This window comes from Opisthocomus hoazin, chromosome 28 (assembly GCF_030867145.1).
Source record: "Opisthocomus hoazin isolate bOpiHoa1 chromosome 28, bOpiHoa1.hap1, whole genome shotgun sequence".
NCBI classification, from domain to species: Eukaryota; Metazoa; Chordata; class Aves; order Opisthocomiformes; family Opisthocomidae; genus Opisthocomus; species Opisthocomus hoazin.
In genome coordinates this window covers 8,828,334-8,852,621 of record NC_134441.1, presented here as the reverse complement: position 1 = coordinate 8,852,621, position 24,288 = coordinate 8,828,334, and the positions used below count along the sequence as shown (strand labels likewise).

The following is a 24,288-nucleotide window of genomic DNA, read 5'->3' as shown; positions in this document are numbered from 1 at the left end:
CCTGCGGGACCTCCCCGAGCGCGTGGCCGTGGGCGTCGGGTGTTGGTGGCCAGCGACGGCGTGCTTGGCTCTCGCAGCATCCTTTGTCTCCGCCGCTCCTCGCCTTCCTCTTTCTCTCCTTTTAAAGCCCTCCGGCTGCGCAGGACCGAGACGATCTCCTGGCCGGGGCCCAGGGCCTGGCTGCTCTGCACCGCGCCGGGCTGTGTCCGGCTGCCAGCCATGGCGGGACACCTCCTTCGCAGCTCCACCCCGACGCGGGGTCCCACGGCCCGGCCCCGGGTGCGGCTCAGCGGGTGCTGGGGGAGCGACCCCTGGCCCGGGGCCGTCACCGTCCCACCCGGCCGTGGGGTCAGCAGCACCCCGCGGTCCGGCCCCAGCCCCCCCGGCCACCCATGGCTGAGCGGGGATGGAGCCAGATGTGCGCAGCTGCGGTGGGGGCAGCCTGGAGGGGCACGCAGCCCCCCGACCCCCGCAGCCCGGGGCGAGCGGAGCAGGAGGGATGTCACGGCGACGAAGCCGGGGCAGTTTTCCAGCCACAAATTGCTTCCTTGCGAGGAAATAACCCTGTCCCCGCTTCGAGCGGCGGGGGGCTGCTGAGCGGGACCCTCATCAGGCGCAGGGGAGGGCTGGCAGCAGCCGCCGTCTGCCCGGGGCTCGGGGCCACGCTCCCCAAAACCCTGGGGGTGCCCATGGGTGCCTCCCTGCCTCCCCCCGCAGCCCCGGCCGTGGGGTGGATGCTGGGCGCATGGAGTTGTGAGGAAGAGGAGGGCAGGGTCCCACCCCAGCCACCCACCAAAGACCATGTGTCGGCTTCATTTCATCCCGACAGAACACCAGGGCAGCCGCAGACAGCTCCCGCTCCTGCCCAAGCCCCGCCATGGTGCGGGGGGCTCAGAGGGGACCCCCCACCCTCCGCACCCTCCACACCTCGGGGTGCTGCCTCGCAGCTCGGCTCCGGGACGCGACGCTCCCAAGTCCGGCTCAGCTCCAGCAGCGCGGGCAGGGGACGGGGGACGGGGCTCCCCCTGCACCGGGGTGCGGGGACGGGCAGGGGCAGGACGGGGCCGTCCCCGGCAGACAACCCGGAGACGTCGCCGCGAAGGGTTTGGCTGTCGAGCCCTTGCTCTGCGTTACTTTAACCCGGTGTAAGCCTCCGTCTCCTTTGTTAGAAATTTCGAACAGAGCCAGCAAGGCTGCTAGGAATGCAGCGCTCGAATGCAGGCAGCTATAAATCTCAGCCTTTGTTGTGCTTGGGCCTGACTAAACCAGTGCTTTTCCCTCGGAATATTAATCTACCATAAAAGTGCTGACCGATGCATCTTTCCCCCGCAGCTTTCTGGGGAAGAGGCTGACGCAAGGACCAGGGCTGTGGCACTGGAGACGGTTCCGACCAGGACCCGTCCGAAATCCTCCCGTCTCCCGGGCAAGCGGCTGCCCCCGCGCCGGCACGGCGTCCGCTGCCGGGATGGCGGCAGCCACGGGTGTCGTAAAGCCCGGCTCCGAGCCGGGAGCAGCGATAGCGCGGGGATGCCCGGGGGAAGGATAAACCGGCAGAGGAGCCGGCTCTGCGAGCGAGGCGGGGGCTGAAGGTGTTTGGCACCGGCGCGGCTGGAAAAGCTCTCCCCAAGCCAACGCACACACGGCCTTGGATCTCTGCAGCGTTTCGCTTGCCCGAGGTTGCGGAGCAGAATCCAGTAATTGATGGGGCTCTGCTGGGTTCGTTTCCTCCGCTCGCTCGGGGGTCGTGGAACGAACCCGCTGGCTCTCCCCGCTTGTGCCGGTGGGGCAGGGGGGTCCAGGACGGTGCCTGGGCTCCTGGCACGGCGGGCAGAGCCAAGACGGGGGGCACACGCCGCCGGCCCCGCAGCCCCGCAGCCGCCTGCCGAGGGGCCGGGGGCCGAGATCCTCGCCGCAGCTTTGTGGCACAAACCCCCTCAAAATGGGGGGGACACAGGGATTTCTGTCTGAAAATGGGTTGGTTCCGGGGTTCCTCCGGCTCCGCCTGGCCCCAGTGCCCAGCACCCGGGGAAGGGTGGCTTTGCTCACGCTTTGTGCTCACTTTCAGGCCGAACACCGAGGCTGGCAGCCCTGCCACGCGGCTGGGGTCACCGCGGGAAAACCAGGGACGAGCAAGCCCCAGCTTCCAGAGCTTTCTCAATTAAAAACACAGGAGGAAAACAGATGCGAAATGGCTGCTCGCACACATGCCGGCATGGTATGGTCTCGGCAGAGTTCAGCCGGGAGGACGGGGCTGCAGGACCACCATCGCTCGCCCCTCGCTCGCCCTCAGCTTGCCCCCAGCCGGGCGGCCGCCGCGCAGCGCCCGGGTGATGCCGCAGGCTCCCCGCCAGCCGCTCTGCGCTCCCCGTCTGCAAAACCTCTCAGCAGAAGAATGCACTGCTCCCTCCGCGGCAGGCGCACGCTGCCGCTGCCTTCATCCCGCCCAGGACACCCCGCCAGCCTCCTCCTCTCCTCGCCTCGCGCCGGGGCTGCGGGGCAGGAGCATCCCCAGGGAGCCGCTGGGAGCCGGCACGGGCTCGGCACTCGGGGGGAGCGGGTGGGCGACGGGGACAGCTTGCTGCGAGCCCACCAGGGGCTGAGCTGAGCCCCGAGCCTGGCTTCCCACCATGGCCCTGGGTGCCAGCTGCTGCTTCCCATTAATAACTGCTGTTAATGACCATAAAACCAGCAGGGAACGGGCGTCCTCACGGTCCCGCGCCTTGGCCGGGTAACTGGCAGCTCTGGACACCCCGGCGAAGCTGCAAAGGACGTGGAGCTGAGCAGCTCGCCTGGATCCTGGGTTGCCCCGAGGGAGCACGTTGTGTTGAAGCCCCCAGTTTAAGGTCAGCAGCGATGGAGAGTTTCAGATCTCTGCGGGGCTGGGGGGACGCCTGACCCCGGCAGACGGACCCGTCCCCAGCCAGAAGGCAGCTCCCAAGCAACGTGGGATGCTCCACAACTGCCAGACCTTCTGGAGAAACCTGCTGCTCCTCCCCGGGCTGGCAGCGCAGCCGCCGAGGGAGCTGCTATCCGGCCCTTGCACCTCCAGCTTCCCCGGCCGGCTGCTGAGCGTGGCCAGGAAGAGTTCGGTCGGGTTCAGAAGCTGGAGCAGACGCAAGCCTGGAACACTGGGCGGGAGAACAAGACTTCCCTCATTATCCTGTATTAGGTGGTGCAAGATGTTCTCCTAAGTGTGCTTAAGGACCCTTGGAGTGGCAGTCGTTCAAGGGAACATTACCCATTTGCAGGAAATTAGGGGTATTATCTCAGCCATTTTCTGCCTGCCTCTTGCACTGAGACCGGAAAAGCCCGACAGTTTGAAACTCAACTCCAAATTCTCCCATCGCCCCGAGAACTTCCCAGGCTGCCGGGATAACGCGGTGCTTGTCCCCCGGCCAGGCCTGCCATCGTCCCGTGCAGCCCCGAGCGTGGCAGCGGGGGGGATCCCACCCCGAGATGGGGGTGCGGAGGGGCTCGGGGGCGATGCCAGGCTCCCTCCGGGGTGGGACCCCCTTCCCCCAAGCCTGGCAGAGCTGAAGCAGCCCCGGGAGGGGGGCACGGCTCTTTGCGAGGAGCATCCCAGCAGGACAGGGCTGTGGAGCTGCCGAGACACGCGCAGCGCCTGGTCTGCGGCAGCCCGTCCCCGGGGACCAGGGCACCAGCGAGGGGGTCCCTTCAAACCCGAGCAGGAGAAGGGCTCCTGCCCCACAGCCGCCCCACAGCCGCCCCATAGCATCCTGGGCTGCACTGGTAAGTGCTCCCCAGCTCCGGGGCCGTGCTCTGGTGGTTGTTGTTCTGTAGGGAACGGTTTATTTTTCGCACAACTGAGGCTGTTGAATGGGTCCAGAGGGATCCGCTCCCCGCAGCTCCTCGCTCTGCCTCTGCCCGAGCGGCTCGGCTGCCGGCACCAGGGGTTTGCTGGAAGTGCTGCTGGTGAGCTGCTGCTGCCGACTCCCGTTCCGGGCTGTTCTGAAGCTCGGTGCTCGGCCCTTGCCTCTGCAGAGGGCTGTGGGTACATGGTATTGCTCAAAACCCCTGTTCCCAGAGTCGGGTGTTCAGCCACCACAGATAACTCTGCTCCAGGGACCCTCCTCCCTGCAGGTGGGTTAGAAAACAGGACAGTGTGGATTCCACAGCTCCAGGCGCCAGGACAATAAAACCCTCCCTGCTCTGTGCTCCTGCCTCTCCCCGGCATCCCTTCTCGGGGCGGTGGGGCTGGCACAGCCCCGGCACACGGCCACACACAGCCTGGACGCTGCTGCGGCGAAGCAGCAAACACTCCTCCCCGCAACCCGGGACCAGGTGGGCTCACGCCTGCTCGGGTTTGCCACAGAGCGTTTGTGCTGGTTGAAAATGGGCTTCACCTGCCCTGTCCCTGTTGGATTGTTTACCCCAGCAGCTGATGGCCTGATCCTGCTCAGCTGTTGGTGCTGCTGGCAAGCCGGTCCCTGCCCAACGCAGCATAAAGGCAGGGGAGAGAGCAGCTCCTGGCTGCCATGCAGAAGGAACCTGCCAGGCTCTCTTGCTGCTTCAGACCCCGTTCCATGGGCTGCTGGTGCGGTGGTGATGAGCTCGGTGAGCTGCTGCGAGCGGGGGAAGCGCGTCTGGGCGCTGATGATGCTTGCTGGGGGCTGACCTGGGGGGACGGGTCGCAGGCAGCGTCTCCCCGCTGCCGCCCTGCCTGCGGGCAGCCCAGCCATGTGTGTCCGAGGGGTTCGCTGTGCTTTGCCTCTGTGGGCCGGAGCGGGTCTGGATGCGATGCCGGGGTCTGAGCTTGGAAGCTCAGCTGCTGCTGCAGGCGTGGAGAAAACGGAGCCCTTTGAAGTCTGGTTGGTGCTGAGAACGCTTCATTACGCTGCGCTAATGAACGGCTGATTCTGGGAACTTGAAATTCCTCGGCGAGTATGGGTGCCTCCAGACGGGCTCTGTCGAGAGGGCCTTTCTGGGTAACGCTCCCTCCCGTGGTGCTTGATTGCCCCGGGAAAGAAAAACAACTCCTCAGCGCAGCTTTGCCTGCCCTGACACAGGCGCTGGCTGGTTACTGTGGGGTTGCGTGCGAGGACCAGACCCTCCGTGTGCTGCTGTGTTGTTGCAGGGCTGCAGCCAGCTCTTTAAAACGAGCAGGGGCTCGCGCTGCGCCTGGTACACGTGGCTTTTACGTGTGGCTCGGGGAGCCGGAGCCCGGCGGGGCTGCTGGCTGGGTGTGCGCTGGAGGAGAGAGCTCCGCGCGTGGCTGTCCCCGCTCCAGGCCGGCCCGGGGAGCAGCAGGGCAGCGAGCGGGACCCCAGCGCGGTGACCAGTGTGACCTGTCTTGACAGGGCCCGAGGGGCTTAGCACTGCTGCTGGGCTCTGCTGATGCCCGGAGCAAGGTCCTGGCTCGGGGCCGCGCAGGCAGCGGTGTGAGACCGTGGCCGGTCCGTTCTTACGGGGTTCTGCAGTCCCGGCTCCCCAGCAGCCCAGCCCAGCCGCTGCTGCAGGGCGAAGGACGGGTGGCGGGGATGGAGCCGGGCACCCGTGGGCCGCTCCCGGGGTAACTCGGCGCGGACGGGGCGGTTCGGCGCAGGACCTGGACTGGAGGGTGTGCTGTCTGCCGTCTTCCAGCCCAAACTGTTCTGTGATTCCATGATTCTTATTTCACTGCCGTTTCTTTCCTTTTGCACTTCCAAGAAATCCCAGCCACTGTCACAGTGAGCTTGTTGACCTTATCAGAAAGGTAACCAGCTTTCCTGTCTGTGCCACCCTTGCTTTGAGAGGGCGTGGTGAGCTAGGCCGGCCCTGCCAGCCCCGTCTGGGTGCTTTAGAACAGGGAGACTCGTCCCTTGCGTTGCTCTTCCCGCTTACCTCGACGTCAGGAGTCCCGTCTCGCCGTTTACGTGCGCCAGCCACAATGCAGAGCTCACCTGCCTTCCGTTACTTCTGCACACTGGCCTCGGCGCTCAGCACCCGTGAAATCTCACACTGAACAACGTCTGCGCTCGGCGCTTTAGGGGGCGAAACGCTTTCCTGGACGCAGCGGCTCTGCAGGTGTCGGGCCACCGTTCTGGTCAAGTGACAGCGACTGCCAGGGTCATCCGGGTGCCACGGCTCCCGTCGCACAGGAAAGCAGAGAAGGCTGCTCTGCCTTGGTCAGCCGTGCAGCAGCCACTGGCAACGCCCCATCCCTGCTACACAGAGACACTTGAGCAACGGGGTCACTTTATTGAAATAACATCTCTCCTCACTTACGAACCGCTGACTACACACCGACACTCAGCACTGCGTACTGGCTGTGCTAACGTGGTGGGGCGCGGGGACAGAGCTCAGAACACGGTACGAGGGCAGCTGCCTTCCCCAAGCTGCTTCTGCACTTCTAGCAAGGGCCTGAAGTTACATGCTCAATGTGCTGGCAATCGCCTGGCCTTGAGCTGAGTGGCTTCTTCTGAGTCGGGTTGCTCTGAAGGCTGTCGGACCTCTAGAGAAGACACGTCATTCTACTTAGCACCAAGTCTAGCTTTAATTTTACAGTAAGTATAAATATACATATTTAAAATCCACACTGTGAGTGATTTCTGAACAGTTACATAGGAAAAAGTAAAAAATTAACAAATGCTAAGAACAGCTTTTCAGTATCCTCCTGTGGAGTCTACCAAAAAAACAGTCAACGCTGGAGTGTGTGAAGAATCATTTTGTAAAATAGAGCAAGCCTGAGAGCACACGCTGATGTGTCGTTCTGAGCCTGGTAAGGTTTAACCAAGCCTTACATCAGACCTGGGAAGTGCGTGCGAGTCCCCAGGCTGCCACCTCGCGTGACCCAGCGGGATCCTAAGAATGCGAGACTCTGCCTTCTGCCACAGCGCCCGGCACCCGCGGCAGCTCCCTCCGATGACTGCAAACGCTCACGCAGTGGACGCTGTCCTCTTCAGCTCTTGTCCAGCGAGTCCTTCAGTCTCCCTGAACAGTTCAGTTCAACCACAGCACGGAGGAGAGCGCTGGTCCTCCCTTTGCTGCAGTTACTCTCCTTGGTACACATGTGACAGTGAAACACCGTGGCTACACGGGTCATTCCGTGCACTAGTTACTGGTTAAACCACGCTAACTAGGGTCAAGAGCTTGAGCTTGCAAAGCTGTGGCAGGACAAGCCACAAGCCCTGGATATGTGGGTATGTCCCTGCGGAGGATTTCAAACTGTAGAACAGGCTTTACTGGCCTTCCAGCCCAGCTCATTCTGCGCCCAGGCCTTTCCAACAATGAAAAGCTGCCTTTCCTAAGGCTCAAGAGCACAAGCACCTGTTCAGCAACAGCACGGGCGGTAGCGCCGTCATTAATATATTTATAACATAAGTTAAATTGGTAGGGGATGGGGATCCAGTACAAACGGGGAGTTGGTGCTACCCAGGCAGCCTTAGCGTGGCCTAGCTGCTAACAACCTTGGAATGGACGGAGAGGCCCCTGAGGGCTACGACACCTTTCTGTGTCGAGCAGCCTCCTGGAAAACCGCTCTTCCCTTTCGAGGAGGTGCAGAGATGACAGCTGTTCTCCCCCACGTCAGGCAGTCCTTGCTGGCTTGAGGCTAGACGCCATTGGTGCCGGCCTTGCTGCTCTGAGATGCTTCCATCTTAGCCTAGGTGTAAGAGAAAGTTGCAGATCTTAGGCAGTACCAATACAAACACTTCTAAAAATTCAAAACCTCTTCTGGAGAAGGTGTCTTCCCATTTCGTACAGGAAGCTGCTCCAGAGAATAACAGCTGACTAAGCTCAAAGTTCTTCAGGGTAAAGGAGCATTCTCCTCTCGATAAAATGCAGCCTGGGCTCCCAAACATGCCTTAAGTGGGCATCCCAGATTTATACCTCAGCAGCTAAATTGACATTAAATATTCACAGAAAGAAACTAGGCAAAAGAAAAGGGAAGTCACTGTAGTAGTATTTTTTACAGATAGAAACTGGCCCTTCACACTGTGGTGGCTCTGACGGCAGGCTGGTCTGTCCTGGGGGTCCAAAGCAGATCAGGAAGGCGGAGCACAAGGAGCGGACACGCTGCCGATTCCCCACAGGGCTCTGCTACCTCCCCCCACATTGACTGCAGCCTCTCACGCGTGGCATTTCTGTATTTACAAGCTCTCGGTGCAGTTCTCGTCCACAATTTCTCCAGTTGCTCCTTGAACTCCACATTCACAGCATTTTGTGGCACCAATTTCCACAGTTTGACTGCAAGTTGTGTGAAGAACAATCTCCTCTGGAAAGCCCAATAATTTTGAAAAGCTTACCTCTCGTGGGGGAGGCTTCATCGACACTTCTGAGACTGGCAACTCCTTGGTTGGCCGAGATACAAATTCTTCATTCTTTAACAAGAAAGCAGCTTTAAGAAACAGACCGCCCCCCTCCTCAGAAAACAAAGCTCCAGCTAGACCCCCGGCAGTCCCTGCTCCTTTCCAGACAGGGCTGCTCCCTGCAACGCACCTTCGTGAAGCTGTTTGTCGGCATTTCCACCGCTTCCCCTACGCAATTTAACAGCACTGTTTGGAAATACTTCTAGCAGTTGACACAATATTCTCCTTTAATTTCTATTGCTACTTTTATCTGCATGGACTAATCCAAGGAACTGACTTCAGCCTCATGCTGAGAACCATATGCTCTGGCTTTCTTACTCCAGATATTTTGGCTCTTTTTGTCCTGGACAGCTCAGGCCAAGTTCACTGGGAGAGCTGAAAACCAGCCACCCTTAGCTGGCTTCTCCGAGCTAAGTGTACCCAGATTGCAGTCCCTGTGTTTATGCGAATAAAGCAACTTAGCAGACCGAGAGTGCTCCTCTGCTGGAGGCCAGCAGCACGGTGCTGAACAACCAGCTGCTTCCAGCAACAGGACCAGACGTGCCACAGCAGCTCTCTGTAGGCTTTCACTGCCTCTTAGTGAACACAACGGTGAGGCTCTCGGGCAAAAACACGCACACAGTGCAAGAACGGACCTTGCTCCTGTGCGATGCTGTCAAACACTGGGTGTTGTCTAGCTTTGGAAAGGTTTGTTCACCTGCTCTTCCCAAAGACTACAGCACTGTACGCTCACTTTCCTACTTGCAGACTGCTACTTTCTAACCTTTCTTCCCTGTACAAGGGGGGCAGGATCCACCAGGGTCTCCTGACCTTCAGGAACAGATGCCATCATCTCAGCAGTTTCACCTCTCTACAGAAGAACACACAGTTCAGCACAGTTAAAACCTCAGTCCACTTGGAGGATCAACGAACAAGTTTCATGCTACAGTGCTTCATTTTTATAATGTGTAATAGTTCAACTATTAACCTGAAAGTTGTATTCAAGCAACTCACCTTGCTTTGTGGAACTGGAACAGATTGTGGCTTTATGTCTATCAAGTACAAGGCACGGGAAAGCAGGAGCAGGGAAGGTGGAACGTTCTCTTTCAAGTGTAGATCCAGCCACTGTTAGGAGGGAACAGAAGGAAAAGTGATTTCATATTGGCTTTACATCAGTACTTCTTTATATAGCACTCTTTGCCCTTAAAGATCTTGGTTATCTTGCATTTGGCTAATACAGCTTTAAGTTACCACCATGAGAAGAAATAGTCTTGACGAGTTCAGGTTACCGCACGGAACAGACACCAGAGAGGAAGGCTCCAGCTACTCCAGGTGAGGTACCGACATCACGGCTGACAAACAGCCAACAGCGAAAGCGAAGTGCTTTGAATTATCTGCAGCTTATCCGAAATGCAGTACCTGGAATCTGCTTGAACCCTTATGAAAGATTGGTGTTGGCTCTACTATCAGTCTTGGCTAGTTATCGAACATATATAAGATACATGTTCCTTTTCCGGGTTAAGTAAAGGTGGCCCGTCCACCTGGAGTCAAGTCCGGTAGATTTGTCTCAATTTGGTATGCAACGCGTCACGATCTCGAGTGCCCAATATAGTCCCAACGTACCACGGAGACCAGAGGTGTAGTGTGGGGTGTTTCCCACTGTATCATCATTTCGTTTTTTCTTTTATTGGTAACAGTTAGGGTACAACATTGGGGACAGCAGCGAAAGAGTCCAACAATCAAACCGTACAATCCCGAGTTCGCAAACTCCAACCCACTCAGTTCCATTCCCTCTTTCACCAGCACTCAGTGGCACCAATGGCCACAGTGGCACCAATGGCCACGATGTCTCGTTTGGCTACCGATACATAGATGACCCACACGGTCAGCCCTTTTTGTCACAATAGTTTGAGGATATAGTCATACCAAATACTTTAGAAGTTTAAAACGTATTCCGCCTCCCCACTTTACCTTGCTTCTAGCTGACCCTGATGCCACTTGCTTTTCTCTTTAGTCGAAGGCATAATCTGGACACTTCACGCCTTAAAGCTCAGCTATGCAGGGGAGAATCCATCTAGAAACACTTGCATGGACTCTTAGTGAAACTGTGCCTGCTGTCTGAAGGCTGCACGCCACTGTGCTAGGAGAAACCTTGCCAAAAACGACAGACCAGAGCGTACTTGCCTGTCTGAGCTGTTCCTTCAGCTGCTCCTCTGAGAGACCCAGCGATCGCATCCCTCTGGCTCTGCAGGCGCTCTGCAGTTCAGGCACGCTCAGGCCACTGACTCCTTCCTCGGCAATCATCTGCAATGAAAAGGCACGTTCCTACCCTAGGCACAGACTACGCCAAAACCCCACGCGCTTGATGAGCTTGAGCCCAGAGAAATGTCTGTTCAGGTCAACGCGCACAGAGTCATACCAGCACCACGATGAGACAGAATGGACTTTGTCGATTCGTTCTGTCCTGCAACATGGATAGTCTTCAGCTACAGAGGATGGAAAACTCTGATCCTGATTGTTCTGTTTTTCCCCCCCGAGTACTGAGAGTTTCGCTTTCACATGTGATCCTACAGGTCTGCAGAATTCCCTCGGAGGCAGTGACCCTGAGGACTGTCAAGCTGGCAGGCTTGAAGCCAAACCTGTGGTTAGCTGCACACGCCTTTCGGAACTGGTCGCCTCTTGCTAGCGAGTTTTCCGGTCTTTCCTCCGTGTCGTTATAGGATTCTTAACACCACTCAAACTGCAGTTCCTACACAATCACAAGGTGGAGGCTGGAAGGGACTTCTGGAGGTCTGCAGTCCAACCTCCTGCTCAAAAGAGGGTTAACGTCAAAGTTTCTTTACATTGCTCAGCCTCTTCCACTTCCGCTTTGCGCCTCTCCAGGGATGGGGATTTCACCACCTCCAGACAACCTGTTCCACTGTTCACCCACTCGCTGATTTTAATTTTTTTTCTTATCAAGTTGGAATTTCCCTCGCGGCAACTTATGGCCACTACCTGTTGTCCTTTCACTACGCACCTGTGAGTCTGGTCCCACTTTCTAAACAACCCCGTTAGTCAGCTGGGAACAGCAGGCAGATTGCTCCTTGGCCTTCCCCATGCTATATAAATCCAGCCACTTTATAAACTAATATAAACTCATACTGAATTCAGCTGGTTAAAATCTGGTGTTTCCATGTAGTATTTACTCCAGAATTGGAATCTCCCTTTTTTTATGAGTTAGTATGACTCCAGAATAAAAACACAAAGGTGTTCTAAACAGCAACAGCATCTGCAGTGTCATACTCCTTAGGGTTCCCCAAAGGCAGCAAGGGTGCAGGAAGATGAATTCTCATCCTGTTTTTCTCTGGAATCTCTCATGGGGAGAATCCCATGCCCATCAACAGCAAACTTCACCTCTGAGGACGGAGTGTGGGCAGTGACCCATGCCTTGTGTCAAGCAGGCAGTCTGTGACTCAGAGGGCAGAACCTGAGGTTGCAAAAAGCCTCCGTGCCACCAAAGCGGTTCGATCTGTGCTATTTTAAACTTACTTCATCATCTGCCTTGATCGTTCTGAGTCTCAGCAGAAGCTGAAAGCGGAGCAGATTGTTGGTGCCAATGGGCTGCAGCTCGAGCAATTTGCAAAGAGCTACCAGCTGTGCCCGTTCCAAGTGCTCCAGGGTCAGCTCGTCCTCAAAGAGCTTGGAGAAGCGTACGATCTCCTGGGTACTGGGCTGATGGCCGCTGTGACGAATCTAAACAAAGCAGAGGCATCAGGGCCAAAAGCCAAACCTGAACAGAGTGACAGTCCGTGAATCCGCTCCCCCGCTCTACGCAAGGAGCCCCTCCTGTCTCCCGCACAGGCACTCCCGTCTGTGGAATGGAAACAGAATGAGACAGTCCAAAGGCCAAAGTGAAACAGGTTTTTTGAGTGGCCACTTCAAGGATTTCACAGGGTAAAACGTTCACTGTTGTTCCAGGATGGAGAGGCTTGTCTGTACAGACAGCTCTGGCAGCAGGGGTCAAAAGCCAGTGTCACCAGGGTGTGAGCTGCAGGAGGGCACCCAGTCAGCAGTAACGCCTGACAGGACAGCTCTGCGCTGTCAAACCTCTCGGCAATCTTTGCACAAATCCCCTGTCCTCCGCCCCAAACAACAGCGCTAAAGCCGGCCTAAGTACGCCTGCTGCCCTTCCCAGCGCAGCCCGTCTTACCTGGTGCACGTAAGAAGAGAATTGTTTTCCTTGACCTGTATCTGCCTTGTTCCTTTTGGCCATCTCTGCAATGGTCTCCCGCAGGAACTTTGCTAGCTCCAGCTTTGCATTCAATTTCTTTTTCTGCTTTTCTTCCTTCATTTAGGAAATAAAACGTAATTAGAAATTCCACTTCAAAATCAGAAGGGCAGGGATTCCGGGATAGAGATGAAATAGGACTGCTCTCCTGTACGGGAATGAGCTAGGAATGCCCGGCCTAGACGTGTGTCTGACACCCGTGTACAGCAGCAGGCAGGAAACAACGGCTCTGTACGCAGCTGTATGGATGTTCTAACAAGCTGGGGTATAGAGTCTACATCTTCAGAAAGGACACAAACCTTTTTTGACTCCGTCTCAAACGTGGAGGGCAGCATTTCAGGGAAGAGCTTCAGGAACACAGGTAACAGAAATTCCATGAAGGGGACGATGACAAACACCAGGAAGGGGACCAGCCGGAAGAGATCTGCGCAAGTTCTCAGCAGCTGCACAGAGAAAAGCACAGCAGACGTCATGATTCAGACAGACACAAGAAACTCGCGTTCCAGAGAAGCCTGGGCACCGAGCGGCTGAACGCCTTTCATCACAGCAAGCCTCCTGACGCATCGTTTTAGCAAGGCGTTTGTGGGCCTGGCACTTACCCTTCGCCTCTCCCTCCTCGTGAGGACCTGACCATGCAAAAGCCTCCACACCATCCGGGCAGCCACTGTGGTATCGATCCAAAGCAAGTGGAACCCGCGGTAATAATGTTTCAGCTCATCCGCAGCTTTCTGGCGTAGAGACTTTTTTCCCCCGGGAGCCTCTACACCGCGTCCTGTCGGCGCCTTGGCCGGCAGCTCCCGGCGCACGCAGGCAGACGCGTGGAACGCTGGCGGGGCTCCGGCTGGCCAGCGAGGCAGGGCAGTGCCCACCCAGGTCCGGCTGAAGTGGGAATCCACGAGCTGGAGCAGGGCAGCCGCCGGAGAGCGGGAGTGCGCGAGTAGCTGGCAGGCTCTGGAAGGGGAGAGGTGTTTCAGCAGGCGCCAGTGGGCCGGGGCACCGACGCGTCGCGCAGGCTGGCGGCCTGAGCGTGGGGCAGCCGGGGTCAGCCTGGCGGGACAGATCCGCCCCAGGCCCCCCTCCTCCAGCCGCGGGCAGGGCCCCGGGGCCTGCTCCCGCGCCAGCAGCGGGGAGCGCCGGGAGGCTGCAGCACAGACGGCGGCCCCGGCGCTGGAGCTGGTGACAGAGCCACGAGCTGGCGGACCGCTCCGTGTCACGACAGCCGCCGACAGCCCGCAGCCCCCGACAGATCCCGCCAGGGGCTGCCGGATCCCGGCCCCGCGATCCCGGCCCGGGCCTCACCTCAGCAGCAGGCGGCAGCGGGGCAGCGCCATGGCGCGGCGCGGTCACCTCGCCTCCCGCGGCACCGGGGCGCGCTGCGGGCCGGCCGGGCCCGGGCCCATCGGCAGCCCCGCTCCCGGTGCCTCAGCCCCGCTCCTCCCGGCCCGGCCCATCGCGCCCTGCCCGCGGCGCTCTAGCCCGGCGAGCGGCTCTCTATGGTCCGCTCTCCGTCACGCCATCGCGTCGCGTCACAGCCCTTGCGCCGGCAGCCAGTCAGAAGGCAGGATCTGCGGCCCTGCTGGAGGCTACCCAATGGGAGCAGGGAGGGGCGGGGCTTGACCCGAGGTGCCCTGAGGAAGCGCCGCTCATTGGCGGCGGCGGCGACGTGCGGGAGGGCGGGCCTTGGAGGGTGATGTCACGAGCCGGTGCGTGACGGCATCGCGACGCGGCGGGCCTGGGCGTGACGTAAGGGAGGGTGAGGAGGAGGAGGGGGCGCCCCGGGAGCGGCCTGGGAAGACGGGAGGCCCGTGACGGCGGCGGGGGCGGTCTCTGGTTGAGGCCTGTGGCCTTTCGGGCCACCCGCGGTGAGGCCTGCAGCCCGTGGTGAGACCTGCGGCCTTTGGTGAGGCCTGCAGCAGGGCCCTCTCCCGGGTCGGGGTGGCAGGGCCTGGGCCCGCTCCTTTCCCCGCTCTCTGTGTTTCCCATCTGGTTCTCTCTGCTGCAGCCGCCCCGGTGCACCCCCGGGCTCGGCAGCTCCTGCCCACGCCACGAGGCCGGAGGAGCCCCGCCGGCGGCCTGTCCTCACCCGCGCCTTCCCGCTGTCGTTTGTCTAGTGCCCGGAGAGCGGGAGGAAGCCAGGAGTCATGCAGGGAGACGGGCCCCAGGCTGTGAGGGACTCCCCGGTTCTGCTCCGCGCGCCTGCTGCGTCCCGCGAAGCCTCGGCTCCGGTCCTGGCGATAGGTGGGAGAGCTCGCTGAGCAGCTAACGCACGCGCTGACGTCACCTGATCAGTGGCCACGCTGGCTGCTTCCTGGTGCCTTTGTAGGGGTTTCAAAAGGGCAAATGCCATCGGTAGTTGAGCAGCCTGTGCTGTCCAGCCAAACATTGATAATATCCCTTTATTTTTTTGTATGGAACAAAACTTTGCGGTTATGTGAAAGGTTCCCATGTAACTGACTGCAGTTTGTACCATTTGGAGAGCAGAACATATTCTGAGCAGCTCCGTGCCTGACGGGGCATGAAAGAGTAGAGTCTTCCTTTGGGTGTTATCGCCTGAGAACAGCTTTGCATGGAATTAGGCGTCAGAAAGAGGCTGCAAGCCCTGACGTGTTTGAGACAGATACCATGGGTCTGCAGATCTGACGAAGCACATCGGCAGCTGGAGACACCTCCTCGGCAGGTGACAGGAGATGTGGGCTCTGGAAACGTCTTCCGTGTTTGAGAGGCTGGTGGCGAAAAAACATTTTGTTGCCTGCAGTGAAAAAGGTTTGCGACCCTTTGGCAACTTCACTATGGGTGCCTGAACAGATGAACAGTACTTTAAAAAGTAGAAAGCAAAATTGGGAAAGATGGGTAAGAAACAGGACAGAAAGCTCCCGAGCTCTGCCACCAGAGCTCTCGGCGCGTTGCTGTGCTTTCTGTCGGTGAAGAGCTGGTCTCCATGTCCTTGAAATTCTGAAAAGAAAACCCCACCCTGCCATTAATCCACATACTTCTATGCTGTCAGAAACTTTCCTGCGTTGTTAATGCAGACCGCGCAGCAGAACAGTTTGGTTCCTGTGTGCTTTGTTCTGCCAGAGCTGGTTCTGCTAAACCGCGTCCCCCGGGATGGCACAAGAAGGTTTGGTGTTGGTTTTTGTTCCCTGGGAGAGGCTCTTGCTCGAGGAAGTGGCAGAATAGGAAATTAAAGCCGGGTGAGTGTTGTGGCTTAAAAACCCGGCCGAAACCAGGACAGCGAGTGGGCAAACTCCTGTGCTCTGGCCCCAGCCCAGGAAGGTGTCCCTTGTTCGTCACGCTAGGGTGGGAGATGGGCGTGACGGTGCTTGCGCCCCAGCCTTCCTGAACTGGGAAACGCTGGTTTTGTCTCCTCAGAGATGCATCTCAGCGTGAATTGCTGCGACGGCTCCCGCGACGGCGCAGGCCAGGCTCTGCTGGGTGTGCTTATTTACCTTCTGGTTTTCACCGTGCTCAAAACCACCATTTAAACCAGAGTTTTTCCTGTATGAACGTGAGCGAGTCGCTCCTGGTTTTCGAGGAGACCGGTACCTGGGTGCTCCCTGGCTGTGTTAAGCGCTGGGCCTTTAGGAAAGTCACCGAAGCGGTGAGGGGCCAGAGCCCTGTTTGCCTCTCCGCGCGGGCGCTGGAGCCGTGCCTCGGGAGCGCGCCCTCGCCGTCCCCGTCCGCGGGTTTCCGCGGCGCCGGGAGCCGGCGTTGCGCTCCCGGGCCTGGCCCGCCGGACTACAGCCCCCGTCGTGCCTTGCGGCGGGCGCTGCCCGGGCGGCCAATGGGGCGCGGGGGGCGGGGCGCGCGCGCGCCTGCGCGGGGCGCCGCGGCGGTGGAGGGGGGGGCGGAGGCGGCGGGCGCGCGAGCGGGGCCGGGAGCCGGGCAGCGCGGCACGGAGCGCCGCCTTCCCCCGCCGCCAGCGGTCGCCCGCGCCCGCCCGCGCCCCGCCGAGCGCCTCCCCTTGGCCGCACCGGCCGGGAGCGGGCGGTGGGGGGGCGGGCGGCCTCCCGGGGCGGAGCCCGGCGCCAGCGGCGGGGGCGCGGAAATCGAGGCCGGGGCTCCGTCGCGGCCTGCTGCTGCGGGAGGAGGCGGGGAGGCCCGCCGCCACCGCCGCCCCCGCCGCCGGCCTTTGTCTCCGCTGGGCTGGGCGGACGCGGCGGGGGCAGTTAGAATGGAACAGACTGAAGGTGAGGGCGGCGGGCGGCCGAGCTGGCGGGGGCGGCCGCGGCGGCGCCGGCCCGCCCGGGCTTAAAGGGGCCGCGGCCGCCATGTTTGCTGCCGGCGCTGCGGCGGCGGCGCGGTCCCCGGGGCCGCCCCCGCGGAGAGAGGGCGGGTGGGCGGCCGGGAGGGGGTCCCGGTCCGTCCGGAGCCGGGCCGGTCCCGCGGGCAGGGCCGGGCCGGGCCGCCCGCCGTGTCCGTGAGGCGCGGAGCAGGGCCGGGCCGGGCCGGGCTCCGGGCCGCGCAGCGGGACCCGCTGGCTCGTCCCACCGGGCCGGTGCCGGGCAGGCGGCGGCCCCCGCGCCTCCTCGCTCCCCGCTGCGGCGGTCCCGCGGCAGGTAGCGGGGGAGAGCCGGGGGTCGGAGCCCGCGCCGCGCGGAGCCGCCTCCGGGAGCCGGGCGCGGGGGTTTCGGGGCGCGCTCGGGGGGCCGCCGAGGCGTGAGGGGTTTGTTGGTGTTGCTGGGGTTTGGGTTTGCGTTGGGTGTTTTGGGGGCACCGTTGCACCGTTCCGTTCTGCGTCTCGCTCTGCTCTTTTCTGACTGTCAGTGCACTCGGCAATTTTCATACGGGTTTAAGATTTTCAGTGTGTTGGGGAAAAAAACAATCTTGCCGATAAGATAGTTCTCTATATAGCAACCACCCAACCCGAAAGACGATATGAAGTAGCCTGTAGTCATAGTTGAAGAAAAAATTGTGGCCTGTTTCGATGACTGTTTTAAGTCTTCAGTGGTGTGTTGTTGAAAAGCACAGGCAATGTTTTGACAGTTAGAGTTTTTTAAAATAAAGTTTTTTAATGAACCCCTTGAAAAGATTTTTGCTCCAAGAAGTGAGCGTGTGCTCTATGGAGTTACAGGCAAAGAGGAGAGGGAGATGATCCAGGGCTGTGTGTTTTGTTTAATACAGCTGTGTTTTGCGTTTTTCAGTTCGGCAGCTTTGCCGGAGTTTGAGGCGATACGCATGAGATACGTTGCAGGTATTACTCTGGTTTTGATACGTGAAAGCGTGTCATGACTCTTACAGTATTTGGTATCACCAAAGATCTGACTTCTGGTTTTACATCAGCATCGATCCATGGCTTTCCCTGAATAACAAAGATTTTCATCCGCGTTTCCTATTTGAATCCCAAGGCTCTAAAAACAAATGAGTACTCTAAGCTCATTTTCAAGACAAACTGCTTTTTTTTTTTTTTCTTTTTAATGCATAGCATTTTCTTTGCTGAGTTGTTTCTTTCTGTGTCACTGTGGGAAACTTCTTAAAAGTGGCCTTATCAAAACCATATTACAGACATGACTATTTCTTCTGGCATTTAAAAAAAAAAAAGACAAACCACCTTTAAAAGGTATACAGGGAAGTAGTCAGCCTTACCACATGCTTTAAAAGTTTGTCAAGAGGCCTCTGATTCACCATCAGTGTCTGCCAGGAGAGACTGCTCAGTCCAGCTGAAGTCGGTAGAAATCCACAGGCTCCAGTTTTTCTGCTGATGAATCTACGTGCTATTGAAAAACTTGGCATTGTCTTAACGTATGTAAATAAAACTTTGCATGCATGGTTTCTTAGGGACATCCAGAACAAAACAGGACAAAGCAAACTGCAAATACTGAATGCAGGAATCGGTAAGAATAATCAGTTTATTTCTGTCTACAGTGCATACAGTTGGAAGACCGCAGGGTGCTGTTGGCCAGCAAAGGCAGCCCTTCAGGTGGTTTTTGACGTGACTGTAGCAAAAGCGTGCGTATGTTCAGGTCTAGCGAGGAGCTTGGTGGTGGCTGTGTATGCTGAACTTCTGCGAAAGCCGAGTTCTGCGTTTCTCGTGGTTCCAGCTGGGCAGTCTTAGGGTTCTGAGAGGAGGAGTGACAAAGCCACAGAAGTAGATTGCATCACTTAAATCCCGACCAACCCAGCCTGTTCCAGCCAAGCAGCTGTCTGTTTCCAAAACACGTATAGCAGTGAATGTCTGTTGAGGACAGTTGCTGCGTGGATTAGACCCTCGAGGTGACCAGTGCCCGCGCAGGTTGGATGCAGACATACGTTGGAATGGAACAGCACAGAAAATGGCAGTGAACGTGTGTGTGGTGACTCAGGTAATGAAGGGGTGGTAGGATATGAACAGCTCTTTGAATGTCTGATTTAGGTCTGTGTGCACAGGAGATGGGTTGTTGTTTGTGCGTAAAGATGGCCTAGAACTTCTGCTTTCAAGCCTGTTGATAGAAAGTCCAGCTCAGGGTGACGAAGCAGTGATACTGTTCACTGAACACGTAAGACTGACTCAAACTGTTGGTTTTTTTCAACTCGGTAAGCCAGTGGGACAGTTTCTGTTCTCGTAGCAGATACTTTCCAGCTACGTAAAATGCCTTGTCCCTAACCAGTGTGAACCCAAGTGCTTTCGGCGGGGCCACCCACGTGGTGGTTGTCAACAGAAAAAGGTAAAATGAATTCAAAAAGGTTTTGTGGAAACTCCGTTTAAGATGTGTGCAGGCTGTGCTCTCTGTCAGTAGCTGTTGTGTCAGCTCGTCGCTGTGGTGATGGCCCGCCTCAGAGGAGCGGGCGGCTGCGCTGGTCCGGGCAGGGCTCGTCAGCTGGCGGTGGTGGGCAGCAGGGGCACAGAACCCCTTGGTCCCAGCCCTCCTCAGTCGCCCGAGTTGGCGTTCGCAGGAAGCGCTGTCGTTTGGCTCTGGCTGCTGGCTGGGTGTCGGCAGTTCCTCCGAGTTCTGCACCCGACAGGCCTCCGAGACGGTCCTCCCTCCTCGCGCTCCAGAGTTCTTGCCTTGGGCTCCTGGTCGGTGATGAACAGGGGTGGGTGCTTCTAATATTTAGGAAGTTTCTCTTAGGTGTGGCATAGTTACTGTATCTTCTTTCACTTTTTTGAGCTCTTCCTGATTGAGCAATAATGTGGTGGATAGATGCATGTGTGTGTATTTATAGGTAAGTCCTACCAAACTCCCTTTTTGGGAGGAGGAAAAACTTTCACCAATAATAAATGGGATCAGCGGTGTTCAGATTTGTTTGATAATCTGAGAAGTCAGTTGTTATTGTTTAGTCTACTGCAGCCTGAAAGCAATATTTGAAAACTTTTTAGGTATCTTGTTTTCTGAGAGTGAAATTGCAAAATACTTGTGCTAAAAATGGCTTTAGATGAGTGCAATTGCTCGTGAAAAATACGAACCCTCTTTGAAACTTTCCCATGACTGGGCACTCGCTTTTCAAGGTGTAACTGATTATTTTCGGGTTGTGTTCAGTCAAGCCAAGAAGCTCAGGACGGGAAGTGAAACAAACAGTGTTAATGTAAGAAAGAGCACTGTAAGAGCTCTGCTAGGTTGACCTACCTTATCTTGTACTGCTTGTATTTTTTTATTTCATTTACTTTTTCCTCTGATACTTTGAAATGTGACTCTGCCGTGGGCAACATGAAAATATTTGCTCAAACAGTGTCCATGTGTAGCGACTCGGTGTCTGTAAACAGTCCTGTTTTCCTGCTCGGCCAGAAGACCCCACAGCCATGGGAAAGGACAAGTACAGAATGCTGGTTACCCAGTTTTAGAGAACAAACTCTTTTTCTCTCATTAGGAAATTCAGTTGCAGTTTTTGAAGCTATTTTTGATTTCAGGTTGTTTCCCAGCTGCTATAAAGTATCCATTTCCTGTAAACCTTGAAATAATTAAATTGTTTCTTTATCTGTTGGTTGAGTTCCAATGTCATATCGGTGCAGTGTCTGTTACGGGTGATATTTGGAAGCTAAATTCTACAGCTTGCAGGGTCTGATACTGTAATTTAATAGAGTAATTGCTGTTGTAGTGAGAAGAATCTCTTCTGAAATACTTTCCTGCAAGATCAACACGTATCACTGAAAATCGCATTTTCTTGTGGTTTTAAGTAGTGTTCCTCCGCAGAGGAAGGACAGGTATGACTCTGGAGCCTGCTGATACTCCAGTGATGATGGGGCATTGTTTGCATTAGAGCTTGGGAGTGACTTTTACAAAGTAATCCTTCCTTAGGTTTAAATGTTGAGATCCCTGTACATTCAGGATTCATATTCAGGATTCATCGTTCTGCTCCGTTGTTTCGGTAGCTCCAGGGGCTGTCCTTTCACTGCAGTGCAGCCCCGATGCCGATTCGCTGGGGAGCAGCTGAGAAATGAACACACTAATGCTGAATTTTGGAAAGGAAGAAGGGTGGGAAAGTCTGGGTGTGTTAACCATGATGACAGCAATAGACTCGGAAGGAAGAAGCTCTCGATGATGTAAGCTCTCTGGGAGGAGAGCACGCTCTTGTGTTTTAAGACTGTTGAGAGTAACAATTCAGAGAAGCAGTAATCCTTGCTTCTGCAGCCTGTATGGGAAGGTCGTGAGGCAGGTGTAGCAACTGTCCCGACTGTGAAGCGTAGGCTGGCATCGAGGGCTGTTGTACACAGCTGAGCTCCAGAGAGGAAGGACTTAAAAACAAAAAAATAAAATAAAAAAAATCGAAACTTTTCTTTTACTGACAACTCCGAAATCCAATGTAAGTAGAGTGTTTTGAGGTTCATTAATTAATCCCTAACTTCTGTCAGGTAACAAAATGAAGTACAGTGACGACCCACCCTCTTCAGTTAGTGCCTGTGGAAGCGAGAGTATCGACAGCTTTAGGAGCTGCTGCAGTCAGGGCCCGGCTGCTGTGAGGAGTGGTACAGCGTGGGCAGGCTTTGACCTGGAGGGCTCCATGTGGAGGAGATAAGAGAGACCAGACACTGTCATGCAGCTTTTGAATTCTGTTAATACCGTGTCTGGATCTCATTAGTACCTCTTTGGTGGGATAGTTGTACCAAGGTATCAGCAGAGAACTTCTGCTGCTCAACACTAGCAAAGCTGCATTTTTGCTGCTATGCCTTGTCTCAGCCCTTCTGAGAAAAACAAACTGTCCTGGTAAGAACATTCCTTGTCTGTGTACAGGTGAGGACTTTACTGGCTGCGTTGGTCAAGCATTGCATCCTGCTGTAGACCCAGACGGATGTGACCGTGACGAGAAGGCGGTAGTGTTGTCATGGCTTAGTGCTCCAGCACTGTGACAGGGAGTTCTTCCTACTGGGAACAGGGCTCAGGCTCACAAACAGCCTTTGTTAACTCACCCTGCAGTCTGTAGATCATCAACTTCTGAGTGGTGTTTGTAGATGGAATCAGAACGGGTGAGTGCGAACGGCCTGGTACAGTACCTTGTAGTCGGCCAGATGCACGCATGTAACATCCCAGAGAATAAACAAACCTGGGGGTCCCAGCGATGTGCGGCACAAAATAGGTTGGTTTGTGTCCCAGCTTTTCAAAGTGTGGAAGCTCTTCTAAGGAAAGAGTAAAAGTTGCCAGTGGGATAGGAAAAGATCTGTTCTTATGTCACAGGTGGGATAGGGTAATGGTTTTTGGGGCAAAACCCTTTTGCTTAGGCTGTTGTACAATTTCAGTGCTTCTCAAACTGAGATGTTAGGCTGTGGATTATATGAGCAGCTTTCTAGTGTTCTGTATGCAGCCTTACCTGACGTTGTGGCTCAGTTTTAGAGAAGTCTTCAAGGAAGATTGAAGTGAATTCGATATACCAGCCTGGCAACGGATCAGAATTTCTGTAACGGTGTCCACAGTGATTGCCATTCACCTGCTGCCAGAGGATGCACTGGATGGTCAGACTGTGTAGCCCACAGGGCACGGTAGTAGGAGAGAGGGCTTTTTCCTCCCTTGTGTAGCAGTTGAGGCACAATTTCTCAGTCTGTACCTGGTGAGTTGTGTGACTAGAAGGTGATTATACAGATGTACAGTTTCAAGGCAGTCTTCTGAATGTAACTATCCATTGCAGATTTGAAAATAAGGGTTCGTGGAGGCTCTAAATCTGGTGGTGTTGGCTGGAGGAGGAGGAGTTGTTCTGGTAGTGCAGTGAGGTTTTTTTTCCTCTTACACCATGAGACAGTTGCTTGTTAGAGGAGCTGTACTGTCTAGTGAAATGAGCAGTCTGCCGGGGTGTTTGACATTGTAAGTAAGGTCAGAGAACCTGCACCGGGAGAAAAAAAAAATCTTTTCAACAAATTATTCTTTTCTCTTCCCTCTGGAGAGACATGAAAGACATTAAATTTTTTTTTACCACATCAGATTGACATCCTGCAGCAGGACCCAAAACTTGCGAAGTTTCCGCTCTTAGTTGGATTTATCAGCAGGAAAACATAAAGCATAATTATTCAAATGCCATGTGACATTAGCAAAGTTATATTCTTAACAAAGCACAGAATGCTGGGTAGTTTCTTGTTTTATAGTTTCGCTTTCTGCAGGTTGATTTTTGCTTTTTATAGTTCTGGTGTGGCTGCACCATCCTGGCGTGATATCCTTCAGCAGATCCCTTGTTTAAGATTCTGGGGCTTAGTTCTACCAAATTAAATGGATGGTCTTGCTTTCAGAGTGTGTAGGTGAAAGAACGTGATTTAATTACTATTAAAACAGCAACAATAAAAAACTGGGGAGTTGATAGTAATTCTAAAATTCCTTAAGCTATTTCTGCTTTGACTCTGTCCATCCAGTAATGGGTGAGCCAGGATGAGTGAAGTGCTGTTGCAGCTTCTCAAGATCAGTTGAATTTTTTTTTTAAGTGTTCAGAAGAAAATAAAAGATTTAACCTGGTTTTTGTAACAAATGAAAGTGGCCTAGGGTGCAGTTTCGTACTTGTGTGAGAAGCCTGTTGTTTGCTCTTCAGTTTGGCAGATGTAAAGTAACAATTAATTGGTAAATAGTGCGCACAGTCCCACTTGCCCTTCCTGGAATGGGTGGTGGTTTGGTGTTTTGACCTTGATGCGCTGTCCTGCGTGCTCCGTGTGCTGTCCCCTCCGCAGTCACGCTGCTGTGGTGGCTCTGTGGCCGGTGGGCAGAGAGCTGCGGGAGAGAAGGGATGGGTTTGCAGCCACAAGATTTAAAAGTTACTGCAGTTAGTGAATTTAGCTGCATAACATTGTGCTATGGTTTCCCTAAGTCGCTTAATTACAATGACAAACGTGCCCCTAGTTGATTGCACAGGGCAATAAAGGTGAATACAAACCTGAATATAATCGGAATATGAAGTCTGCAAAACATACAGTAAATTCTGATCGCGTTCTTACTTGTTACTGTTATAACTTCAGTTGGTTTTTGCCATCTCAGAGGGGGGAAGTGTTCTGAGTGTTTTGAAAACTATTAGATAAGGTATTGAGATGCGTTGCATCGGGAGAGGGAGAGTTTAACGTGGGCTGGGTTATATGCAGATTCTTATTATGAGAAGTGTCTGTGGGATGTGTTAATGTCATTTCAAACCCTGACCAAAAGGGCACAGTAACACTCCTTTATGCCTACACAGAGACAGAATAAATAATACAGAGCTGTGTTTACTTTGGAAGGGCTAAACTGACCTTGCTTGGAAGCCAACTTGTATTTCTTACCTGAATTTTAGGTCTTTCTGTATTTCTGCTTGTTGAGTGTTGAGATTAGGTGAATGCAAAAGCCGCCTCTGAGCCAGTAGTTGAATCTTGGAAATCTAAAT

The 24,288-nt window shown here is 55.5% G+C and overlaps 2 protein-coding genes across 9 annotated transcripts in view; one reads left to right on the top strand and one right to left on the bottom strand.

Annotated features, from left to right (window-relative positions):
• Nucleotides 1-6,322: 6,322 nt before the first annotated feature.
• Nucleotides 6,323-14,089, bottom strand: LETM2 (leucine zipper and EF-hand containing transmembrane protein 2). 2 transcript variants are annotated; one of them, XM_075444719.1, is made up of 10 exons: nucleotides 13,855-14,088; nucleotides 13,155-13,506; nucleotides 12,855-12,998; nucleotides 12,478-12,612; nucleotides 11,817-12,020; nucleotides 10,470-10,589; nucleotides 9,300-9,410; nucleotides 9,070-9,156; nucleotides 8,244-8,318; nucleotides 6,324-7,600 (listed from the first exon to the last, which is right to left on the bottom strand). In XM_075444719.1, exons 1-10 carry the CDS (start codon nucleotides 13,884-13,886, stop codon nucleotides 7,550-7,552), a joined length of 1,311 nt encoding a protein of 436 aa, XP_075300834.1. In that variant the 5' UTR covers nucleotides 13,887-14,088; the 3' UTR covers nucleotides 6,324-7,549. The 2 variants fall into 2 exon arrangements, with proteins under 2 accessions (XP_075300835.1, XP_075300834.1); XM_075444720.1 differs by lacking the exon at nucleotides 9,070-9,156 and having other exon boundaries at nucleotides 6,323-7,600; nucleotides 13,855-14,089.
• Nucleotides 14,090-16,562: 2,473 nt separating this feature from the next.
• The window catches only part of NSD3 (nuclear receptor binding SET domain protein 3), a 45,512-nt gene continuing 37,786 nt past the window's right edge, over nucleotides 16,563-24,288 (top strand). For 4 of the 7 annotated variants that reach the window (XM_075444728.1, XM_075444724.1, XM_075444730.1 and 1 more), the window contains exon 1: nucleotides 16,563-16,742. The gene's annotated coding sequence lies outside the window, so the exon portion shown is untranslated. Of the gene's footprint in view, nucleotides 16,743-18,603; nucleotides 18,855-24,288 lie in introns of those variants that run through there. The other 3 variants (XM_075444729.1, XM_075444732.1, XM_075444726.1) reach the window with 2 other exon arrangements.

Coding starts and splice junctions, on each gene's coding strand:
- LETM2 (XM_075444719.1), bottom strand. CDS start 13,886: ATGGCGCTGCCCCGCTGCCGCCTGCTGCTGAG. Junction 10,590..11,816: donor CGATCAAGGCAGATGATGAA/GTAAGTTTAAAA, acceptor TTTTCATTGCAG/ATGATTGCCGAGGAAGGAGT. Junction 7,601..8,243: donor TGAAGCCTCCCCCACGAGAG/GTAAGCTTTTCA, acceptor TCTTACACCTAG/GCTAAGATGGAAGCATCTCA.